At 48.2% G+C, this 25,472-nt stretch overlaps 1 protein-coding gene across 1 annotated transcript; it reads left to right on the top strand.

Annotated features, from left to right (window-relative positions):
• The first annotated feature begins 4,209 nt into the window (after positions 1-4,209).
• Positions 4,210-25,472, top strand: P3H4 (prolyl 3-hydroxylase family member 4 (inactive)). Its single transcript, XM_060281474.2, has 8 exons — positions 4,210-4,907; positions 12,932-13,081; positions 16,879-17,050; positions 19,123-19,251; positions 20,603-20,748; positions 21,449-21,532; positions 23,927-24,071; positions 24,600-25,472. Exons 1-8 carry the CDS (start codon positions 4,311-4,313, stop codon positions 24,617-24,619), a joined length of 1,443 nt encoding a protein of 480 aa, XP_060137457.1. The 5' UTR covers positions 4,210-4,310; the 3' UTR covers positions 24,620-25,472.

The following is a 25,472-nucleotide window of genomic DNA, read 5'->3' as shown; positions in this document are numbered from 1 at the left end:
TTTTTATTTGGTTTTACAATACAAAATTATAAAAAAAATTCAAAAATATACCGGTAACCATATACAGAAATTCCTCCGAATCTCAGGACTTCCCACCCTCCACCCACTCCCTGGAGTCCCTTTTTAATCATTTAAAACTGCATCTTCTTCCATACTCTAACTATTATATCAATCCATATTGTTCATGGTAATTGTTACACTACAAGTGAAATCAAAGTCCTGCCAATGTTTCCATCTGCTTACAGTGGTCTTTTAAATAACTTATACATTTCCCCCATTTTGTAAAGTTTTCATCCTCTTGATTCCTGACTTTTCCAGCCAGCTTTTCCATTTTGGCATGGTCCATCAGCTTGGTTTGCCATTCTTCTCTTGTAGGGACTTTGTCTTCTTTCCATCTCTGGGCTAGTAGCATCCGAACAGCTGTTGTTCCATGTATAAAAAGTCTTTTTCTGGTCCTTTGGGATATCGATACCCGTAATTCCTAATAAGAAAGCTTCTGGGGTTTGTTTGTTTTTAACAAAGGTTATTTTAGACATTTTTTTTTCATTTCATTGTATATCGTTTCCCAAAAAGCTTTTACCACCTTACAAGTCCACCACATATGATAAAAAGTAGTTTTCTTTACATTTCCAGCAGACATTTGTACTTGTCCTATACATTTTTGCCAGCTTAGTGGGCGTCAAATACCGCTGGTATTTTCGTGGGGGGGGCACTGATAAATCTACTTGCCAAGGACGCAGGGGAACCTAGGTACCCCTCTATATATGAGATGAGAAAAGGGAAAACCCAGTCTGACCAGCTGCCCAAGTTCACTCCGTTTGCTTCATGACTTGACCCTCAGTTTCCCACAAAATTCAACTCCACATACACAAAACCACAACCTTTCTTGTTTATGTTTGTTCCGTTGGCATCCCATAAGGGTCTTTGCACAGCCCTCCACAGATAGGCTCAAGCCAAGAAACATCAACCCTCCCCCTGAGAGACTCATAGAATCGTCGAGTTGGAAGGAACCATGAGGGCATCTAGTCTAACCCCCTTCAATACAAGAATCTTTTGCCCAGCGTGGGGCTCGAACCTGCAGCTCTGAGATTAAGAGTCTTCCCAACTAAGCTACCCCATCTAGAAACTTAAGGAGGGGGTTGAGTATCAGAAATGATCATTTGCAGGCACAGGAAGTGTACCTTGACAAAGATAATTGAACAGGCAACCACCGAAACCTTCCACAAAGGCAAGATGTGGGCAGTGATTTATGAGGGACCAGTGCCAGAAATTAGGAACTGTCTCTGGAAAACAGGATAATAATAATAATAATAATAATAATAATAATAATAATAATAATAAATTTATTACTTATACCCCGCCCATCTGGCAGGGCCTCCCCAGCCACTCTGGGCGGGTCCCAACAGAATATTAAAAGCATGATAAAACATCAAACATTAAAAACTTCCCTAAACAGGGTTGCCTTCAGGTGTCTTCTAAAAGTCAGATAGTTGTTTATTTCCTTGACATCTGATGGGAGGGCGTTCCACAGGGCGGGTGCCACTACTGAGAAGGCCCTCTGCCTGGCTCCCTGTAACTTCACTTCTCGCAGTGAGGGAACTGCCAGAAGGCCCTCGGCGCTGGACTTCAGTGTCCGGGCTGAATGATATGGGTGGAGACGCTCCTTCAGGTATATAATCCTATCCCTGAGAACTGAACCTCACTGAATTCAATGGTAACTGTGTACAACAGGAAGTGGGTGTCACCCTTGGTCTACGGCTCACGTGCTGTTTATGGACTGCAGGAAGCCTGGCGGCGAGGGGCTCAGACTCAGCTCATGCACAGACTCTTGGGCATCTTTGGGGTGGTTTGTGGGTGCTGAACGGGTCCCAGATACACTTCTTCCCCCGCTCCCTGTGGCGCAGTTCATTATTCAACCCAGAGGGCAGCTTCCACAGCCCTTCTGCTCCACCCAGCTCCTTTCCAACTGCCCACATCAAGACTTTCTGAGGACGGCAGCCTGATTGAGAAGAGACCAGTACATGAAGCGAAAGCCTGCCTGGCCAATGAGAAAGGCTGTCAAGTCATCTTCCATAGTGGCAGTAAGATGGAGAAAGTGTGTGTGTCGGAGAGAAGGCAGATCCACACTATTCATTTGAATAAAATTCATTGCACAGTTGCACGCTGTGAGAGATGGCCAGGGGTTCCTGCTGCTTAACTAGAGTTCGTGTTTCCTTCTGGGAATAAGACACTGAGGAGGCTGTGGTGTCATTAGGATATATGGTTTGCTTATATACAACCTGAGTCTACGATGGAGGGGTCTTCATCCAGACTCTCCTGCTTGCTGCTTTGCTTCCAGGCCACATTACTGCAAACTCAACTCAGGCTTTGTCCTTCTAACTATCTAAGAGGCGAAGAAGGAGCCCCACCCATTTGTGGCCTTGATTATGTGTTCAGTTATCTGACAGCCTCCCCACTCAAATCTTCTTTCTATAGGCGATTGATGTAAGCATGCAACAATCTACAGGTTTTGTTGGACTTGGATCAACGTTATTTCACAACAAATTAATTAAAATATTCTAAAAAACAAAAACAAGCCAGGGGGACTTACTTCTAAGTAAACCTGTGTAGAACTGGGATGCATATGTTACAAGCACTCAAGAGGGCTGTGACCTGCGTCTGCAGCAAAGGCAGTCAGAGAAGTCAGGATGATTTAAAACTCTCTATAATGGAAGGGCTTGATAAAAGCAATTTAATGCAGGATTTCTGCAGGAGGAGGCAGTGTTTGCAAGGAAAGCTGTTTTGTATTCTGCCTGCCAAATCGTAAACTGGAAAGAAGAAGAGACTATTGAAATACGCTCCACCGGGCTGTGGCTTTCAAGCAGGAAGGGGCTAAAAAAAACTATGCTGCCTACCATACCTTAAAATAAGGGACAGATGGGAGCTCTGTACATCATGCCAGGAACTGGAACCACGCTTTGCCCTCAGACAATACAAACTCTCTGACCTAGTTTTCAAGTTCCTATTAAGAGTGCAGCAGAGGACTTCGTCCATCTCTTTCCTGGAGTTTAGAATCAGTGCATTTTTCAAACTGACATTTTTTTTCCATCCAGAAACTATTAAAAAGCGAGATCAAGGCAACATCACAGCCACATATTTGGATGGCTGCTGCAGAAAGCAAAGAAGATGCAATTCACAGACTTTCTCTGGAGGCAGCGAGCCAATATGTGTGCCCGTGTGTGTGTGTGTGTGTCTGTCAGAGGGTTGTTGTTGGTTGTTGTTAAAATTAAATACCCTGCCCATCCGGCTGGGTTTGTTAGTAAATCCGACCCTATTAAAAACACAATGTGGTGCCCCCGCCCAATGTTGTTGGGATGCCAACTGTCCCATAAGCCCCAGCCAGGAGAGCCAATGGTCAGACATGGTGGTCACCACACTAGATACCCTGACTCAAAGTATTCCAGGGGCTCAAATCTTTGTTAGAATTTGTCCAAACTTCCCCATCCCCCCGCCAAGCAGTTGTTTGTGGAGCTGTCCATCTTGAATATGGCAGCAGCTTTCTGAGCTCGCAAACACGTTTTTTGAACCCCATCCACTGAGCTGGAACAACAGTCTAAAGTTTGTAAAAACTTTAAAAGCAGGAAATACTGTGTGTGTGTGTGTGTGTGTTGCCCATCTGACTGGGTTGCCCCAGCCACTCTGGGCAGCTTCCAGCAAACATAACATTAACAACAATTAAAACTTCCCTATTCAGGGATTCCTACAGATGTCTTCTAAAAGTCATATAGTTCTTTATCTGTTTGTAAGCCTCTTCCTTTAGATTTTGGGTTGACAACATTGCTGTTGACCTGCTTTTCCCTGGCTGTTTTTAGCTTGCTTGTTGTGTTAGGCTGTGGTGTAACTTTGCATTGCATCTTTGTCATTCATACACATTGTTCTGAATTTATTGGGGTACAAATACTGTATTATCTATCGATCCGTCATGAATGATGCCTGCAGGAAGATAGGTCTTGGAGAAGAGAACCTTGGTCTCTTCTCCCACAACAAGCAACGTCAACTCGCTAGCTTCTGGGATGCCTCAGTTCAGGGCGCGGGATCATATAGTGTTGAGCGGCCTCACTTTTTCCATAACTCCAGCCCTACTCCTGGAGGAAGAAACTGGTGGGCGGGGCCCACAACTTATCCCAGGCCGCACTAAGACCCTGCGGAATCCGCCTGGGCTCTCCCGCGCCGCCTTCTTTCCTTCCCCCTGCTTCCCGGAGACTCCCGATGGGCCTCCAAGCGGCTGGGCAGCAGCTCTCGAGCACCGAGCCGCCGGCTGCGCGGGCGGCATGGAGCGGCGAAGCCGGGGGCTCCTGCTGGCTTTCGTGCTCCTGGCCACGGCGGCGCCTGAAGGCGGCGCGCAGTATGAGAAGTACAGCTTTCGCGGCTTCCCCGAAGCCGAGCTGATGCCTCTGCAGAGCGCCTACGCGTACGCGCTAGAGCAGTACGAGGCCGAGAACTGGCGGGAGAGCGTCCGCTACCTGGAGGCGAGCCTGCGCCTCCATCGCCTGCTCCGGGACAGCGAGGCGCACTGCCACAAGGAGTGCGCCGGCAGCGAGAAGTTTGGAGAGGGTGCTGTTTTTGGAGAGCCTGCAGAGGGCGTCCAGGGAGCCTCGGCGCATGGAGAAGAGGCGAAAGGCGCCGCCGCTGCTGCGCTTGGCGAGGGCGCACGGCCCGGCGCGGACTTTGGAGAGCCGGCCGGGGGCGCGGCGGATGAGTGGCGCCGGGAGATGGAGCTTTTCGGGCTCGTCCTGCAGCGCGCCTCGTGCCTGCGGAGGTGCAAGCGCAGCCTGCCCGCCTTCCAGCTCAGCTACCCGCCCGCAGACACCCTGCGCGACTTCCAGCGCCGCACTCCTTACCAGTACTTGCACTACGCGCTCTTCAAGGTGAGCGGGGCGCAAATGGGGAGCGCGCGCAGGGGGGCGTCTCGAGGCTTCCTCGGAAACGATGTCAATTAATTGCGATTTAATCAAAATATTAATTAATTAAAATCACTTTTAAACCTCTATATATAGAGAGAGAACAACTTCTAAGCGGCATACAAAAATAATATAAAAAGTATATCGTAGTAGACAGCCTGAGCTCAGTTGGTTTGAGCACAGTACTGATAATGCCAAGGTTCCAGGTGCGATCCCCGTATGGGACAGCTGCATATTCCTGCATAGCAGGGAGGTTCGACTAGATGATCCCCAAGATCCCATCCAACTCTACAATTCTATGATCTAAATCAGGCATTGGCAAACTCAGCCCTCCAGATGTTTTGGGACTACAACTCCCACCACCCCTAGCTACTAGACTAGTGGTCAGGGATGATGGGAATTGTAGTCTGAAAAACATCTGGAGGGCCGAGTTTGCCTATTCCTGATCTAAATATTGTAAGCATTGTAAGAAGTATTAATGGTTCCCAGAGGTGGTAGACTGTCCAGTGTGTTTTAGTAAAAGCAGAGGCAGGACATCTGTTTCCAGTGGGCAGAAATACAGGAAAGAATAGTCCTGAGATGATACAGTGTGCCTTTCTTTCCCTGTTGACTACAGAGAGTTCCCAACCATCAGATATTAGGCAGAAAAAGTTTCTAGACAAAGGGAGTTCTTTCCAGATGCGGGTTTTCACATCTCTTCCTCTGGAGACAATGCATTTCATTAAAAGATGCCACCGCAGAGGATCTAAGGGCCTTCTCAGTACTCTTGTGTTCCCAGAACCCCTTCAATATTTCTAAGAGCAAAATAAGCTTCTGTTCGATCTCCAGGTTTGCACCGGAGCCTCTTTCTCAGTTAATGTTTCCATAGCTTCTTCGGATCTGGGGTTCAAAGTGACCAGTAGAAAACATCCAAGGCCTGTTCCTTCCGCCAGCCCCTCCAGTGCACATCAGGGGACCTTATCTACGGGTTGCTTCTCATTTTATGACCTTCCTTCACACGCTCCAACCAACTGAGCTATCCAGCTTTCAGGGAAGGTGCTTTCCGCTATGCAAAGATACTGAATCCTGCATGTGGAAAGGTTACTGTGTCAAGGAACTATAGCCAGTTCGTGTCCCCTGAATGAAAAACCCACTTGTGTGATTTGTTTCATGTAGATTTCCCTCCCAGAGCACCACACTTCATGATCTTCACAGGCTATGATTCCTCAACACGTGTACACACACCGCCAAATGAATGATCAGTATGTGTTACAATTAAACAGTACAGGCTCACAGTTCGGTGGTACCTTGGTTCCCAAACGGCTTAGGGGTCGAACAAGTTGGCTCCCAAACACTGCAAACCCAAAGTAAGTGTTCCGGTTTGTGAACGTTTTTCAGAAGCCGAACCTCCGACGCGGCTTCCGCTTGAGTGCAGGAAGCTCCTGCAGCCAATCAGAAGCCGCACCTTGGTTTTCAAAACGTTTCATGAGTCGAACAGACTCCCTGAATGGATGAAGTTTGAGGTTATGGAAGTTCGAGGTGTGTGCTGTTTCCCTCTGAAAACATTCCTTTGCTTGGGTCCCTTTGAGCAGGTCAAGAGCAGGAGACGGAACTGCCTCAAGCAGGACCCCCCCCCATCAACCCCACTGCTCTCAGCACTCCCATCACTTGGTAGTACCATAGCGTGAAACAGTCACCTCCTCTGACAGCCTTCCATTTGGGAGGCTTCGCAACAATCTGCAGATGAGGAGTTTGTGCTCATTCCTACGCGCTTTCCGTGCTGGGATTTTTGTGAACTGTGAAACAGTGTGGTGTGTGCATCTAATTCCTGATCCCTGCTTTCCAAACCCGAAAGGTGTTACATTGCCAGTGAGGAAACTGTTCACTTCCTCCTTTGCTTTGCCTCTTTTTCCTTCTCTCTGCCCCCCCTCCTCCCAGGACCCTTTCCCTTTTAAGTAACTTAATCCTGACAGCCTGGCTCTTTAAATCTGGGCCTCCAGGAGGAGAGTTGGATGAGCAAAGCAGTGCCTTTTGCCAGCAGCTTCTGGTCTCTCCTCCCCTTCTCTTTCTTCCGCCCCCCCCCCAATCTCCTTCACCAATGAGGTAGCCTCCCCTGGCTTTCCTGGAACAGAGGCATTTCAGATGCCACGTCCCGCAGCTTTCAGACTCCTGGAGGAGGTGGACACTATTGCCGAGAGATGATCAGATTCACTTCTGATCTTCCCTGGACTTCTTGTTCCTTGGCTGCCTCCTCTTGGTGGAGTTTCCAGGCTGTTTAACCCTTTGTCTGTCTACCAAAGTGATGCTGGGAAAGCAGCTAGACTTTTGGGAAGATGCCACATTTTGGTGTACTTTTGGGCCTGGGGGTGTGCTCTGCAACATACATCACATGGTCTAGACTCGCAGGGGTGGCCAACTCCCAAGAGACTGCGATCTACTCAGAGAATAAAAAACTGGCAGTGATCTATCCCCTTTTGGGGGGTTCAGGTCAAAGTTAGTTGTTGAGCTTTTTTTTTTAGGAAGGAGGCAGGCCCATTTTTAGGGGGTTCGGGTCAAAGTTGTTGAGTTTTTTTCAGGGAGAAGGTAAAATGTTGAGCTTTTTTTAGGGGAGCCACAGTTGTTCAGCTTCTTTGGGGGGGGGAGCCAATGATCTACCAGTGATCTAACGCAGACGTCCAGTGATCTACCAGTAGATCACGATCTACCTGTTGGACATGCCTGGTCTAGAGGAGTCTGGAGATGTGGTGGGCTGTTATCAGGAGGGCAGTAGGCCTCATTGTGGGTTGCTGGGGGGGGGGGTCCCACAATGTCTCTCCTATCCAGGTTTCCTGCTGGAAAACGCACAGGTGGGGGGGGTTGGATTGTGTTGCCTAGTATTAGAAATTAGTGACTGGCGCAGGTCCAGTTGCGACCCCGTGGAGATCTTTGAATGCCAGGTTGGCAACTGACATCTCCATCTAGCTGGCCTCTCCAGCTCTCTTAAGCAAGTAAGTGGAAGAGCTTATTTATTGCATTTATATCCAACCCTCTTCTCCAAGGTGTACATGGTTCACACACACCAGTGAATCTCTACAACGACCCTGCAAGGTAGGTTAAGCTGAGAGGCAGTGACTGGCCCAGGGTCACCCAGTGAGCTTCATGACTGAAGTGGGGATTTGAACTCTAGTCTCTCAGGTTCAAGTCTGACACTCTAACCACTACACCACACTGGCTTCCTAGAGTAGTTCTGCTTTGGGACAGCTATATTAAGTAAGTAGGTGAATAAATATGGGGAAAGCAAAAGGAAGAAGGCTCTGAATTTTTATTTTTTCTTTGAAACTTGAATTTGTTTTATTCTGGATTGCTTTATTTGAGGTTTTAATGTGTTGTAAACTGCTTTGAGATTCCCCCCCTTTAAAATAGAAAGTGGTATAGAAAATCATCATCATCACAATGCAAAAAAAAAAAGGTGCCTAGGCATTCTGCTGTGGCGACCGCAACCTAGGTTTATTTATTTTTTAAAGTAATTTTTATTTGGTTTTACAAATTCATTCACACAATTGAAATTCTTGCAGATATTAAAATTAAAACAAGATTCTTCTGAATCTTAGGTCTTCCCCCCTCCATTCCATGGGTTCTTTCAATACCTTTGTCAACTGCATATTATAAATTCATCCAAATTACAGTCCCCCATTGTGTCCAAAGTCTTTGTAACATTGCAAGAGTTATTTAAATCTTGCCAAAGAGTTAAAGCATTTACAGCAGGCATCCCCAAACTGCGGCCCTCCAGATGTTTTGGCCTACAACTCCCATGATCCCTAGCTAACAGGACCAGTGGCCGGGGAAGATGGGAATTGTAGTCCGAAACATCTGGAGGGCCGAAGTTTGGGGGTGCCTGGTTTACAGTGTTCTTTTAAATACAATCTATATTTCTCCCATTCCCTGTTGGAAGTTTTGATCCTCCCGATTTCTGATTTTCCCGTTCAGTCTTGCCAACCCTGCATAGTCCAGCTTCATAGGCATCTTGTCATCTTTCCAACTCTGGGCAAGCAGCATCCTTGCAGCTGTAGTAGTGTACATAAACAGTCTTTGCAATTCCTTCAAAGGAACCGAAGGAACTCAAGGGAAGTAACTCAAGGGAACTCAAGGGAATACCACTGTATTCTGCTCTGGTCAGACCTCACCTGGAGTACTGTGTCCAGTTCTGGGCACCACAGTTCAAGAAGGATACTGACAAACTGGAACGTGTCCAGAGGAGGGCAACCAAAATGGTCAAAGGCCTGGAAACGATGCCTTATGAGGAATGGCTTAGGGAGCTGGGTATGTTTAGCCTGGAGAAGAGAAGGTTAAGGGATGATATGATAGCCATGTTCAAATATATAAAAGGGTGTCATATAGAGGAGGGTGAAATGTTGTTTTCTGCTGCTCCAGAGAAGCGGACACAGAGCAATGGATTCAAACTACAAGAAAGAAGATTCCACCTAAACATTAGGAAGAACTTCCTGACAGTAGGAGCTGTTTGGCAGTGGAATTTGCTGCCAAGGAGTGTGGTGGAGTCCCCTTCTTTAGAGGTCTTTAAGCAGAGGCTTGAGAGCCATATGTCAGGAATGCTTTGATGGTGTTTCCTGCTTGGCAGGGGGTTGCACTGGATGGCCCTTGTGGTCTCTTCCAACTCTATGATTCTACGCAACCTAGGTTTCAGGTGCCATTTGACAATCAGCTTATATATCTGACCACTGCTCTCGCCTCTTTGCTGCTGACCTTTGGGGAGGACTGTAGCTCAGAGATTTGCAGGCAGAAGGTCCCATGTTCTGTTTCTGGCATCTTGAGGTGAGACCTCCGGCATCTTGAGGTGAGACCTCCTACACACATAGCTGATGCTCTGCCTCTCATCTGTGACCCTTCTGATTCAAATTAAGCCCCTTCTGCTGTCCACCCGCAAAGTGTATTCAGAGGCCCCATGGAGGTATGTTGGAAGGGCAGGGTACCATGGGTGGGGCCCCTTCTCCCTTGTATTCCTGGCCTCATTGCCAGTACAGTTGTACCTTGGAAGTCGAACGGAATCCATTCCGGAAGTCCGGTCAACTTCCAAAACATTCGGAAACCAAAGCGCGGCTTCTGATTGGCTGCAGGAAGCTCCCGCAGCCAATCGGAAGCCCCGTTGGAAGTTCGACTTCCAAAAATAGTTCGCAAACCGGAACAGTCACTAACATTAGAGAACTAAGCTGTTTGAAAACCAAGGTGCAGGTGCAAATGGGACTTTTAAAAACCAGGTCGTATAATGGCCTTTGTAAAGTCAGGTTTACTACTATTGGAAAGAACTTAGGTTTTTAATACTTTACTTTAAAAAAACACCCAGTTTCCAGACTTCATTAGAAACGTCCTCTCTATAAAAAAAAACTTGCTCCGGAAAATTTGCAGAGATACATTTTTTTAATGCGAGGGCAGAATTGGCTAAAGAGAGGGGTGTTTTAGACAGGTGAGGGCAAAAGAAAAAGGTTTTGAAAATCCGCATGTCGCTTCCTGGTGCCACCAAATCGCCTGGAGGAGAATCTAAGAAAACCAGCAGAGATAGTAGGTTGTCCCTGTGCTCTCCCGCACCCTGAATACCAATGACAAACTTAGTTGGTCTCTAAGGTGCTACTGGAAGAAGAAAAAATTATTTGTTTCGACCCTGAATACAGTAGCTCCTTTCTTCCCTCTGGAACAGATGAGATGCTCCCAGTGGTGAGCTTTCCTTCCCACGTCATCACCCTGGCATTTGACACCATGATGAGAACAGCAGGCATGAACAGAAGTTAGTGGAACTTTTCAGATGAGAGAGAGAGAGAATGCAACTATTGGTGGCAAATGTGTTTTTTAACTTCAAGTGTTGGCACTGAATGGCAGCCTGGCAGTTCTGTGCTGCTGACTCAGAGGCTTTTAGTTACTCTAATGCAGGCATGTCAAACCTGCGGCCCTCCAGATGTTTTGGCCTACAACTCCCATGATCCCTAGCTAGCAGGACCAGTGGTTGGGGAAGATGGGAATTGTAGTCCAAAACATCTGGAGGGCCGCAGGTTTGACATGCCTGCTCTAATGGGTACGGAAGTCTGCTTTTTAAAATTCCAAGTTTCCGCTGAGCACATAGGTAGGCAAGTCGTTATCTCTTTTTCTATAACTTACTTTTTAAATGTTGCGTCTCAGGTTTCACCGCCCACATGATCTCACTTTTGTTCCAGATAATGACTGCTATGTGATCACACTCCATTAGTATTTCATGAAGAGTGTAACATTCTTTCTTCCTTTCCCCCCCTCTTCCCCTGCCCCCAAAGGAAAGACCCAGTTTCTAGGCCAGGCATCCCCAAACTTCATGGGAGTTGTAGGCCAAAACATCTGGAGGGCCGCAGTTTGGGGATGCCTGTTCTAGGCCGTAAGCCTTGGCTCCCGATCGCCTTGGGAGTTAAATATTCCGGCTCCCGAATGATCGAAACCTGGAAGTGAATGTTCCGGTTTTCGTACATTCTTTTGGAAACGGGGCTTCCTGCAGCCAATCGGAAGCTGCAGTTTGGTTTTCGATCGTTTCCGAAGTCAAACGGACTTCCGGAACGGATTCTGTTCGATTTCCGAGGTACGACTGTATTTGCTTCTAGACCAAAGACAGCCCGACCTCCCCTTCAGGAACGAATGGAGATTAGTTGTGTACTGAAGCTAGCAACAATATTTTGTATGGAAAAAATAAAAAGGGGACCAATTGTTTCGAAAACATTTAGGTAAATTTCAGAAAAATAAGGATCTAGGGCAGGCATCCCCAAACTTCGGCCCTCCAGATGTTTTGGACTACAATTCCCATCTTCCCCAACCACTGGTCCTGTTAGCTAGGGATCATGGGAGTTGTAGGCCAAAACATCTGGAGGGCCGCTGTTTGGGGATGCCTGATCTGGGGCAATGCAATTCCACAAGTGCACACACAATCCCTTGCAGTCTGCACTTGTTTCAAAGAGGGTGTAAACTGCATAATATTTAGTGAAAATTTTAAAAACTTTGTTCCAGTCCCTAGTTTTAAGAACCACAATTGCCTTTGCATAGGTCACGCCAGTTGGGGCTAATGGGAGTTGGAGTCCAATAACATCTGGAGGGCCTTAAACCAGACACCCCCAAACTTCAGCCCTCCAGATGTTTTGGGCTACAATTCCCACCATCCCTGACCACTGGTCCTGTTAGCTAGGGATCATGGGAGTTGTAGGCCAAAACATCTGGAGGGCCGCAGTTTGGGGAAGCCTGCCTTAAACCATATGTCTTCAGGTGGTAGGTTAGCATCTCTCACTGAATGACGACCTGATCTAATCCTGATCGCAACAGCAGCATTGCCATGTATGGTAAAATAAATTTGGATGTGGGTCCACACCAAATGCATGTTAGGGCCCTGGGTCTGGAAAGCATGAAACCCTCTGCTTGAGCTACTTTCCCTAAATGGACATAAATCTGACATCAGGACATAAATGGACATAAATCTGACATAAATCTGACATCAGGAACCATAAGACTGAAAAACCAGTAGGAGAACACTTCAATCTCCCAGGACATTCTATACAAGATCTCAAAGCAGCTGTTTTATTACAGAGAAATTTCAGGAACAGACTGGAAAGAGAAGTTGCTGAATTGGAAATCATTACCAAGCTTAAAACCATGGAAGCACCTGGGATGAATAGAGACATCGGATTCTTATCTCATTATGCATGATCAAGCTCTCTTTAGCACCTCAGCCCAGGACTAATTGCAGCCATCAGCAGCCATTAACACCCATCTCCAGGTTTACCACTCCCATCAGCCCACCACCCATTCCCACCCACCCCCACCACCCTCTGTATATATATAGGGTCTGACACTTCTGTTTCTAGTGTATCTGAAGAAGTGTGCATGCACACGAAAGCTCATACCAAAATATAAACTTAGTTGGTCTTTAAGGTGCTACTGAAGGAATTTTTTTATTTTGCTTCGACTCAGACCAACACGGCTACCTACCTGTAACTACTTTCCCTTGTTTTCTTTAGGCAAATAAGATTGAAAAAGCTGTGTCGGCTGCGCATACGTTCCTGCAGAAGAACCCCAAGCACGAGATGACCCAAAAGTACATGAACTATTACAAAACTATGGTTGATGTGGACGAATACCTCATAGACTTGGAAGCACAGCCCTATGAGGTAAATGGAGCGAGGGAGGTTTTCAGGGGTGGCTGGGAAAAGAGGGAGCTGATTTCCTGGAGCGGGACCACGGTCGGAAGCAGGGTGGATTTGATTTAAATCACGATTTAAATCACTAGTCAGTAAGGCTTGATTTAAATCATAGTTTTCTACATAAAGACTAATTCTTGCTGGTATAACTTTAATATGCAAGTAGATGAAGATTTTTAGAATAACAACTTTTCATATTAGTTTTTTATCCCCAGTTTAATAGGTTAATCATTCATACTTGGACATACTTGTACTGTTGTACTTAGGAAGGAGAAAAATAATCATTACCTTAATAATAACAATTTAAATAGATTTATTCAACTGAAACAATAACATTACAGCATATGTTATTTGCTTCAACAAACATCCATGTTTGTTAACTAATTTGGCTAAAAATAAACAATATATATATATTTTAGGAAACTTAGACTGTCAGCCCAGCCTACACATGAAAAACTTAAATACTGTCCACTCCAAACAATCAGAAAAATATTGTTTCTATTCTATTCACTGAACTTCTTGAAACTTAGCACTGAAGGGGTTGTTTCTGTATTCATAGGTTTGTAGAACAATAGGGTTAAGGTCTTTTTCTCAACTCTGTTGATGTTATAACATTTTTGCTGTGAAGAAGAGGCATGTGATCTCTGCTGAGTCAAATTCAGTTTTGAGAACTGCAAAAGTAAACCAAGCATCTGTGATAATATCTTGTAGGCAGAGAAACTGCCCAATAATCTTACAAAAACCTCTGGAAGAGCATGACATTGTGAATGGATTAATGGAATTTATTTACCCCCAAAATTAAACATATAGAACCTTATTCTACATAATTAAAAAACTAATCTTTATATCATGATGGAATAACCTTTGGATGGTAATATATTTTCCTCAAAAAGCATTTTATTTTTAAAAATCCGATTTAAATAAAAAAATCTGATTTTTTTAATTTATTTTTTTAAAAAATTTATTGATTTTTATCCACCCTGGTCGGAAGCCTTATAGGAGAGCTCCGAAAGTCTCCTGGACTCCAGCTGCCATCATCCCTGGCCACGCTGGCTGAGGCTGATGGGAATTGGAGCCCCAACAACATCCAGAAGGCCTCTAGTTTCCCATCCCTGCCTTAAAGGTCTTGGATGTACAAGGGGGCAAAGAATCAAGTGTTTTTGTGGCAGACGAATGGTGTCCATTGTTATGGAGGGTTGGGCCTGCTGGTTTCAGCAAGCCTCTGAGGCAGGGGTCCCCAGACTACGGCCCGGGGGCCGGATGCGGCCCAATTGGCCTGCCAATCGGCCCGCGACGACCCCCGCTGTCCGCCGCCACTCGCTCTTATGGCGCGCAGCGCGGCAGCGCTCTTCCGGGTCGGGGAAAAAGCGCCGAAAATCCTTTGTGCGCATGCGTATGGGCCTCTCCCGACCCGGAAGAGGTCATTTCTGGTGCACTTCTGGGTCTGGGGAGGCCCATACGCATGCGCACAACGGATTTTCGGCACTTTTTCCACCCTGGAAGCGCGCTGCTGCGCCAGTAAGTGCCCGTGCGCATGCGCACGGGCGCGCACTCCCCCGTCCGCCAGCCCGCACAGGCGCGCACTCCCCTGTCCTCCGGCCCGCCGCGCGATCGGCGCGGTGGGAACCGGCCCAAACGCCGGTAAGTCTGGGGACCCCTGCTCTGAGGGCAATAAGAAGGCTGGACCAATCTGTAGTGCTTGTCTGGCTGGAAAATGAACAAAATTGGGAGCTGGATAGAGTTGGGTGTGTCAAGAACCAAGAGAACATTTTTCCCCCGCCCACAAGTGGCGGAAGCACAGGAAGGCAATTTGATACTGCAGAATGATGGTTCATTCAATAAATGGATCCCACCCACCCCAGCTTAATATGACAGTGGACTTGGGTGCCTTTATTCAGTTTTGTCAAAAGCTGTGTTCCATACAGAGTCAAGTTGTTATCCATCTACAGTATATTTCCTTACGTTGGCTAGAATCTGTCTTTTTCTGAAACTCTGAAAAGTAACCCTGGACCAAGAAAGCTTGAGTTAATATTTGGGGAAAACACTATAGAAGGTGCTTAAATGTCACTGTTAGTTTTTGAAGAACCCAACTCTGAGAAGTTAGAATCCAATGAACATCTGAGACCTAGAAGGCATCATTAACCCTTTCCATGTGGAGGCAAGAGTGTTGAAAGGGGGCTCAGAGGTTGCCGTTCCCTCAATTCCCAACTACCAAGAGAGCCTCCTCTGTTGATCTTAACACCTGAGAAGGTCTGTTAGGAAGAAGGTTGTCATTCAGATATTATTATTTATTGAATTTGTTTACCGCCCTATACCTGGGGGGTCTCAGGGCGGTTCACAGAATAAAATCAAGATATAAAACCACAAAGTACATAATAAAAATAAAAACAACAACCCAATAGCCCCCACCCCAAAAAAACACATTTTAAAAGGGTGTAGGACAGGCATGCCCAAACTCGGCCCCCCAGATATTTTGGGACTACAATTCCCATCTTCCCTGACCACTGGTCCTGTTAGCTAGGGATGATGGGAGTTGTAGTCCCAAAACATCTGGAGGGCCGAGTTTGGGGATGCCTGGCATAGGATGTAAATATTTGGGATCTAAGTCTAAGTTTATCTATTTGCTGTGTTCTGTATGCTGCAGATGCCTTCAAAATGTCTCATAGGAAATGGTTTGTGAATGAAATCCTATATAATAAAGTCCCTGTGTCTCTGCGTCCAGTATTCCCTGTGTCCACGCTACCGCGCATGTGCCCCACGGACCCAGGGATTGGACGCAGAGACTGGACGCACGCACTCTCTCTCCCCCCCACCCCTCTGCCTACCGTTTCCCTACCGGGGCAGTGGCGGCGACCTGAGGTGAAGGTGGAAGATGGGTCCGTGTGGCAGCAGCCTCTAGCAGCAGCGCCGCCTCCGCCTGCCTTAGAGACCTGCGAGTGAGGGAGGAGGAGCAGGAGGAGGCGGCTGAGGAGGCGCCAGCCTGGACAAGCCCCACGCGGAGGAGTCAGCGCGGAGGGGGCAGCTGCGGCTGCTGAGAGCCCAGGACACTCTCATGCGGTGCCGGAGGCTGTGCTAGCGGGCCGCTCCCAGCGGCGGCCTCCATGGGCGCCTAGAGGATCCCCGCCCCCTCCCGCCGCCGCCGCCCCGGCTTCGGCCCCGTGAGAACCATATGCGCCCCCAGATCCACCTTCGTCACCAGCCTCCGTTGTTCTGGAGAAGGAAGGAGGCGGAGGCGGCGACGGTAACAGCAGCAGCGGGAGCAGCCCGGCCCGAGCGTGCCTCACCATCCCTGGCCTCTGCCCATTCTGAGCTCCTCACCCTCAGGGGGCGGGGCTGCTCCCGCTGCTGCTGTTACCGCCGCCTCTGCCGCCTCCTTCCTTCGCCAGAACAACAGAGGCTGGTGACGAAGGTGGCTCCGGGGGTGCAGCACCCGTTTACTTAACGGGCTGAATGACACTAGTATAGAATAATATATATGTGTGTGTGTGTCGAAACAATATTTTTTTATTTTGTTTCAACTACGTCATACCAACACGACTACCTACCTGTAACTAGATATGTGTGTGTGTGTGTGTGTTTATCTTGTGCAGTCCGCCTTGGAAGGCCTTTGCACTTAAAAATGACAACCTAAACATATTTTAAATTCAGAAAAAGGAAGAAGGCTCAATGGCGCTTCACCCTTTTATGGCCATTCCTTGTTAAGTTCCAGGTCTGTGGGCTTCTTTGTTCAACCTGACCTGCCCAGTCTCCCTCCTCCCTGTTTTCAGACTGTTTTTGTGCGAGCGGTGAAACTTTACAACGCTGGAGATTTCCGGAGCAGCATTGCTGACATGGAGCACGCCCTGTCTCAGTACTACAAGGCCTACGAAAGCTGCTTGACTGGCTGCGAAGGCAGCTACGAACTCCGTGAATTTAAGGATTTCTACCCCGCCATTGCAGGTGAGGGCGCTGGGGAAGGGGCAGCCATTAAGGGTAAGGGCAGTGATAGCTGCCATCACAACAAATGAAGGCCACTGAGGGAAGGTCAGCCATTACTCAGGTAGGCATGGCAGTCTGTCTTTGTTCTATTCTGAGCTCTCATTAGCCTGGTGGTTGTTTCTGGTGGCGTCCAGTGTGGTGCTGTGGTCTAAACCACTCAGCCTCTTGCGCTTGCTGATCGGAAGGTCGGCAGTTTGAATCCCCGTGACAGGGTGAGCTCCCATTGCTGTGTCCGAGCTCCTGCCAACCTAGCAGTTCGAAACCAACGCCAGTGCAAGTAGATAAATAGGTACCACTGCAGTGGGAAGATAAATGGTGTTTCCGTGTGCTCTTGTTTCTGTCACAGTGTTCCGTTGCGCCAAAAGTGGTTTAGTCATGCTGGCCACATGGCCCGGAAAGCTGTCTGTGGACAAATGCTAGCTCCCTTGGCCTGAAAGCGAGATGAGCGCCGCAACCCTATAGTCGCCTTTGACTGGACTTAACTGTCCAGGGGTCCTTTACCTTTACCTTTTACAGGCATCCACAAACCTATGTGTGATCATTCATTCTTCTCATGGTAAACCAGCGGTCAGCAACCTTTTTCAGCCGTAGGCTGGTCCACCGTCCCTCAGACCAGGTGGTGGGTCGGACTATATTTTGAGGGGGGAAATGAGCGAATTCCTATGCCCCTCAAATAACCCAGAGATGCATTTTAAATAAAAGCACACATTGTACTCATGTGAAAACACCAGGCAGGCCCCACAAAAAACCCAGAAATGCATTTTAAATAAAAGGACACATTCTACTCATGTAAAAACATGCTGATTCCCAGACCATCCGTGGGCCGGATTGAGAAGGCGATTGGGCCGCATCCGGTCCACGGGCCTGAGGTTGCCTACCCCTGTGGTAAACTATGACTTGGTCCAAGGTCTCAACTTGGCTCCGTCCTTTGAGAGAGCTAAATGGGAGCCAAACCCAGACATATCCAAGGAAAGTGGAAACTGGGGCGGAGGGGTAGGTATGGGGAAGTATACCAAGGCTTCCAGAAAAGTGGGGAGACTGTTACAACTGCATACATTTGCCTTTTTGAGCAAATAGAACGTTACCGCTGAGCAAGCATGCGTAGGTGTCAGGCGGCAGAGGATCCGACCCCTTCAGCAGGAGGACACCAAGAACGGATAAGACAAGGAAAAGTTCTTACCAGCTGCTTTTTATTCAATATTCACAGAGAGAGGCTTGGAAATGCAGCCTCTTGGAATAATGGTATTGCCCTAAGTGAGTCTCTACTCCCTTCCTCTCTCATGTGTCACAGCTACAGGTGCTGAAAAGTGCCATCAGCCTTTGAGCTCTTTGTTCTCCTACTTTCAATGCTTGCTGGGTTCTTGGGGGGGGGGGTCTGGAATGCTTTCTAAAGACACTGTGTCCATCAGCTGTCGCCCCTCTGGTGCTTCTTCTTCTTCCTCCTCCTCCTCTTCCTCTCCCATTATTTCCCAGCTTTCCCCCTCATCTACCTCTGAGCTGTGACCTCCCTCAAACCCCTGTTGTGATTCTGAACTTCTTCTCTGGAAGGGTCAGGCTGGGGAGGTGGTCTCCACCATTCCTCCTCTGCCCAGTCCTTGACAATAGGACCAGGTTGCAGGAGACAGTGCCACAAATGGTTATGAAAGGTGATAAAATCTCTGAAGCTTCCTAGCTACCTGGCAACCATCAGTTGGTATATATCAGGGGTGGCCAACTCCCAAGAGACTGTGATCTACTTACAGAGTTAAAAACCGGCAGTGATCTACCCCCCTTTTTGGTGTTCAGGTCAAAGTTGTTGAGCTTTTTTAGGGCGGGGGAAAGCTCCGTTTTTGGGGGGGTGCAGGCAAAAAATTGAGCTTTGTTTAGGGGAGTCAAAGTTGTTGAGCTTCTTTGGGGGGAGCCAGTTATCTACCAGTGCTCTACCACAGACGTCCAGTAATCTACTGGTAGATCAGGATCTACCTGTTGGACGTGCCTGGTATAGATGTTTAACCCTGTGGATTCCTTCCTTCCCTATCCACCCCTCCATCCAGATCACTTTGTCGATGTCCTGCAGTGCAAAGTAGACTGCGAAACCGACTTGATCCCAAATGTAGGCGGCTACTTTGTGGAGAAGTTTGTGGCCACGATGTATCACTACCTTCAGTTCGCGTACTACAAGTGTGAGTCCTCAGGGTTGGGGAGGAATGGTGCTTCGGAAAGCAATGTTGGTCGGGTAGCTGGCTACTGGCAGATTGTTGTGGAATTCTCTAGTTTAGGATCTGGCCAGTATTCCCTCTTCTCCTCGCCCCTATCCCAGGGGAGAGGTTTCTTGTCCTGCGCCCCACACACTCCATTTCAATCTGCGGAACTGGCACTGTTCCAAGTACCAAAATGCTCATTCTGCACTTGTAAGGAATTGATCTTTTCAGTGTGGCAACATCTACACCTTGGAACTTCCACCCTGCTACTTGATATCAGGCAGGCACCTTCACTGTGCCAAAAAATTTTTTTTAAAAAAACCTGGCTTTTATTTTTTAAAACTATTTTTTTTATCAAAACAAAAACAACAGGAAACAATCACAAGAAAATATTTTCACCCATGTTAAATGCGTATATGAGAATTTATTCTGTCGCATTAACTGGCTTTTTATTATTGTAATCTTTCTTGTAAGCCGCTTAGAGGTTTTACTGCAATGAAGCAGTACAGTGGTACCTCGACATCCAAATGCCTCGACTTCCGAAGGTTTCGACTTACGAAGTCGGCAAACCCAGAAGTATTTTCACCGCATGCACATTCTGCGCCTGCGCAGAAGTGCAAAAGCGTGCTTCGCGCATGCGCAAAATGGATGCTTCGACATCCGAAGGTTTCGACTTACGAAGAGCGCCGCAGAATGGATCGCCTTCGTAAGTCGAGGTACCACTGTATATTTTAAGGGGGGGGGGACACAAAAATATCACCCAAGCCACAGAATGCCACCTGCATAACAGAAGATAGAAATAGTCCACCAGGTTGATCAAATTCCTAACATCTTGAGAGAATTAAAATTTCATATTCCTCCACTCATTATGGCATCCCAACCTCTCTGATGCTTTTGCAATTCCCAGAGTGGTTTAACAGTCGACCCCTGTGTCCATGGAACTCTGGGAAGTGCAGTTCTGCTAAGGAAATAGGGTTCTCCTGACAGCTCTCAGCACCGTTAACAAACTCCAGTTCCCAGAATGCTTTGGCTGTTAAAGTGGTATAATAGTGCTTTAAACATATGTTGCAGATATAGCCACAGTTGCATCTAGGTGATGTCATAGACTGAGACGGTGCCGGGGGTGGGGGGCGGGAGCATTGGGTAGGGCCAGCTGGGGCTAAAATTACTTTGGGGGCTAGATCTGGCTCACAGCATGCCAGTTGGCCTACAGGACATTTTTATCCCTGTCTTTCTCTTCTCCCTCACTCCTTCACCTCGCTCCTAAATGATGTGTATTATGACTTATTTATAAACTCTCTCTCTCTCTCTCTCTCTCTCTCTCTCTGCACAGTGAATGATATCAAGAATGCCGTGCAGAGTGTGGCCAGCTATATGCTCTTTGACCCTGGGGACGAGGTCATGCAGCAGAATCTGGTCTATTACCGCTTCTATCGTGAGCGGTGGCACCTGGAGGAAGACGACTTCCACCCACGGCCGGTAAGGGGGCTGCCTTAAGGAGTAGCCTATTGTAGCAAAACCAAATGTACATCCGGTTTCCGACATCCAGCTGTCCTGGGAAAGCTGGCAGGCCAGATATCCCAGAGAATGCTACCCCTTGGTATTAAAAATATAAGAGTGGCTGAGGCAACCCAGCCACATGGGCTGGGTGTAAATAATAAAAATTATCATTCTATATTAAATTAGAAATTGTGCAACCTACTATGGATTGTTACACACATTCTGCCCATTTTTTTCTGCTTCCTCTTGTCACGGGGAGGGCCAAAGATCACCCCCACTGGAAACCTCGCAAGCCCCTTTGGAGATTTCACCAGCTGTCGGCTCCAGACTTCCAAGCCATTCAGTCTCGAAGCTTCCTCCCTTTTAAAATGAAAGCTAAGATCTGGGGTTCTGTGCTCAGATGTGCAGGGCCCAGAGCTGCATTAACAAAGCGGCTGGGAAAGTGTTTTCATGCCTAGGATTGTAGAGTTGGAAGGGAACCCCTTCCAGCGCAGGAATCTCTTTCCCAAAGTGGGACTCGAACCCGCAGCCCTGAGATTAAGAGTCTTGTGCTCTGCCTATGGAGCTTATCTCCTTGGTGGGCAAAGCCTCTTGTCATGTAGCTGAGGGGGGAAGAAGGGGCCTCCTTTCCCACCCTACTTGCCTCCCCTACAACGACTGACTTCTGTCTCCTTCACAGGAGGCCTTGCGCTATCACAACCAGACATCTGCGCAGAAGAAGCTGTTGGAGTTTGCCAGGCAGTATCTCCAGCCAGACGATGAGGTGAGAGGCCACGAGGCCAGAGGCAGAATGATGTGGTGGCTGCTAGGATGCTTCACGAGAGAGGCCCAAGCTCATATCCTGGCTTTCTGGGTGGCTTGGGGCCAGACACACACACTTGGTCTCTCTCTAATGTGAACCCAGGGATGGGCAGCCTCCAGCCCTCAGGGCCTCTCCATTTTACCCACCAGGCTGTTTTGGCCAAGCCATGCCTACCTGTCAGCGACGAGAGGCAGGTAAAGGCGGGGCCAAAAAGGCAGCTGCAGGAACAGCTGATCAACTGACCTCACCTACGCCACAGGAAGATCAGTAGGACAGGAAGGTGATAGGCCAGGCATTCCCAAGCTACGGTTCGCAGACCACTAGGGCTCCATGAGCTTCATTCAGGCGGCCTGTAAAAAAAATACAATTTAATGTGGTTTCAAATCATGCAGAATCTAGCCCAGCACTTTACAGTTAAATAAAATATGAAATAAAAGCAGGCATTCAATTATCTTGTTCCAAAACGGGAGAGGGCATAGGAAAAACAAGTCCTGCAAACCAGCAAAGTTTGCAGATCTGTTGTGGTAATCATCCAATCAGATCTATCAAGGTGTTGGATATTATTTACACATGGGACTATACATATAAAACTAATGTGGCCTGCAACAGAATGCCGTAGTGTGAAGTACCGTTCAGGAAGACAGGCATGCCTTCTCTAAGTTATTCCCTTTCTCCTCCTCCTCTTCTTCTCTCTCACACACATTCTCCATGTTTCTTCAAATTGGGGTATTCCAAAGGCAGCTGAGACCTCTCTTGAGGCTCGATGGTGCCATTTTGGCCGCCTGAGTATCAGCACTTGGAAAATGAGTTCACTATTAGCGTAAAGGATACAGACACAATCATGATTTCACTGCCCGTGCATCCAGAGAAGCCAACTCCTTTGAGTCTTGCTCATCTCACAAACATCTGTAAACGGTCTTGGGTGATTTGTGGACTTCTTACTTTACATAAAGGAAATGCTAGGACCCAGGTGGGGCTGTGGGTTAAACCACTGAGCCTAGGGCAGGGTCCCCAAACTACGGCCCCTGGGCCGGATGCGGCCCAATCGGCCTCCCAATCTGGCCTGCGACGACCTCCGCCGCCCGCTGCCGCCGCCCGCTCTTACAGCGCGCGGCGCGGCGACGATCTTAAAAATCGGCAAAAAATCGCCGGAAATCCTTTGTGCGCATGCGTATGGGCCTCTCCCGACCCAGAAGAGGTCATTTCCGATGCACTTCCGGGTCGGGGGAGGCCCATACGCATGCGCATAAGCGATTTTCAGCGATTTTTTCCCCGCCCATGTGCGTGTGTGCATGCGCACGGGCGCGCACTCCCCTGCCCTCCAGCCCGCCGCGCGGTTGGCACGGCGGGCACCGGCCCACTGCGCGGTAAGTCTGGGGACCCCTGGCCTAGGGCTTGCTGATCAGAAGGTCGGCGGTTCAAATCCCTGTGACGGGGTGAGCTCCTGTTGCTTGGTCCCAGCTCCTGCCAGCCTAGCAGTTCGAAAGCACGTCAAAATGCAAGTAGATAAATAGGAACCGCTACAGCGGGAAGGTAAACGGCGTTTCCATGTGCTGCTCTGGTTTGCCAGAAGCGGCTTTGTCATGCTGGCCACATGACCTGGAAGCTATACGCCGGTTCCCTCGGCCAAGAATGCGAGATGAGCGCACAACTCCAGAGTCGGTCACGACTGGACCTAATGGTCAGGGCTCCCTTTACCCCTTTACATTTACCTACTTTACATAAAGGAAATGCTAGGAACGTTGTTTTGTTTTCTAATTGATTATAACTTGGTACAGTGCTACCTTTTTTCCTAAAAAAAGAAAGGAAAATGTTGGCAACCTTGATTCGTAGATAATGTTTTGCTATAAATATATAACTCCGCTCATCTATACAGTGGTACCTCGGAAGTCAAACGGAATCCGTTCCGGAAGTCCGTTCGACTTCCAAAACGTTCGGAAACAAAGGCGCGGCTTCTGATTGGCTGCAGGAAGCTACTGCAGTCAATCGGAAGCCCCGTCAGATGTTCAGGTTCCAAAGAACGTTCGCAAACTGGAACGCTCACCTCCGGGTTTGCGGCTTTCAGGAGCCAAAACGTTCAATTTGCAAGGCGTTCAGGATCCAAGGTACGACTGTAGTAGGAGGCGCCAGCTCAGTTCCAATCAACCTCCACCTTGCCACAGCTTCTGAGATTACATCAGGCATCATGCGTGTGATTTGAAGACTGTTTTGACAGTCATATAGACTGGAAACTTGGAGGGTGGTAATCTTTTGATGCTGGATTCTATGCCCAGTTCCCTCACTCTGTGGAAGCAGCACATACTCAGCCCTCTCAAGCTGTTCTGTTTTTGTGTGACATGTTCTTTCCTCCCTCAGGCGGAGGTGAACGGTGGTGAGGAGAAAGCAAAGGATCCGGCTTTGCCATCAGATACCGAGTTTGAGGGGATGGGTGACTACGAAGAAGGATTTTTGTCCCAGTGGTGGCAGGAGCCGAAATCGAAAGGCGACAGGGCTGACCAAGGTTATTAATAGCAACGTTGAAGGGCTGGACCTTTCTCCCTACTGTGTGGCTTGGTCCTGTGTCCACACTCCTACCCTCCCTCCTGCATTCCTTCACAACCCCTTCCTGTTTGGCATTGTGTCCCCTTCTCCTATCTGTGTCTCCAATGTGCCGCCTCTGCTCCCATCCATGTGCGTCTGTCCAGCCGTTCGCCTGCCAATGATGCTAAGCTTGGCTCCGGAGCTCAGGCAGCTCCCAGAAGGCATTGCAAAGAGCGTTTGTAGGATAGGAAAGGAGAGAGCTGCAGCGGCTCCCCGGTGGGTTTGTGCCGATTCTCCTGCATGCCCCGCCCCTTCCTCTTGCTTCCGAGTTCTGAAGCTGGCAGGTGGACTCTTGTGCATGCTGCATGGATCCTGGAGGGGGCAGCAGTGAGCACGCGCATCGTGGCATGACTTCTCTGGAGAGTGCAAACAGCATTTTGGCAAGTATTCGTGCCCCTGCAAAGACAAAGGAAGGACTCCTTTAACGCACTGTGTTCTTTGTTCACAGAGACAGAGGGGCTCGAATGAGCGGTGTGGTCCCTACATCCTCTGTAGGTGAGGGGTGTGTGTTCTGATTCCTTGCGCCCACCAGGGTTGAAGTGGGCTGTCTGGAACCGGCAGATGTGCCCCTGATGGTGTTTCAACAAAATCCCTGCCTTGGGAACCTCACCCTCCAGGCCCTTGTTTAAGATTCTTCCAAGGCTGGGGGGGTGTTTCTACCTCCCAGTACCTCCTGCATAGAACTTTCCAGTCCACCCCAAACGCAACTGGGGTGCCTCTGAGCCAATCCAAGATGCTGTGTTTTGTCCCATGGTGCTTCGCTTCTAGGAGAGCCCTGCTTTGTAACAAACTTCCATGCAAAAGTGGCAGAGGTGACCGGCACAGCGCCTGCTTCTGATTTCATCCTGGGCTCTGCCAGTGTGACCTCAGATATGCTGGGAGCCAGTGACTTTGGCTATTCGGGCAAACGCACACACACACACACACACACACACACACACACACACACACACGGTAGTGATCTATGCAACTGGTTTTTTTTAGTGCCACTGATTTCCCAACGGGACCAAATGTAAGCCATTGACCCTTTCCTCACAGAACATTGGCTCTCTTAAGAACCAGGCTCCCAGCATGCATTGCTCTGGTTTTGCCTGGTACTGACTGTTCGGACATGTCAGCTCCCTTCTGACATGGTTCTAAAACAGAGCGATAGGTACGTTCAAATTGGCTTGTCAAGTGCCTTTTTAAACCTCACAGAGTTGCCTTTGTAATGTTGTTGTCAATTAATTTAATTTGTTTTGTTTTTCCTTGCATTGTACAGATTTCTTTTTGTTACAATTTTAGCTGGATTTTAATAAAATACCTCCCAGTTCTTTCATGA

Source organism: Zootoca vivipara, chromosome 12 (genome assembly GCF_965207765.1).
Source record: "Zootoca vivipara chromosome 12, rZooViv2.hap1.1, whole genome shotgun sequence".
Lineage (NCBI taxonomy): Eukaryota > Metazoa > Chordata > Lepidosauria > Squamata > Lacertidae > Zootoca > Zootoca vivipara.
The sequence above is the reverse complement of the archived record's forward strand: the minus strand, read 5'-3'. Positions and strand labels throughout refer to the sequence as shown.

Excerpts from the sequence above, each read along its gene's own strand:
- P3H4 (XM_060281474.2), top strand. The coding sequence starts at position 4,311 with ATGGAGCGGCGAAGCCGGGGGCTCCTGCTGGCTTTCGTGCTCCTGGCC. Across the intron at positions 4,908-12,931 it reads TGCACTACGCGCTCTTCAAG|GCAAATAAGATTGAAAAAGC; the intron begins GTGAGCGGGGCG and ends TGTTTTCTTTAG. Across the intron at positions 21,533-23,926 it reads ATCTCCAGCCAGACGATGAG|GCGGAGGTGAACGGTGGTGA; the intron begins GTGAGAGGCCAC and ends TTCCTCCCTCAG.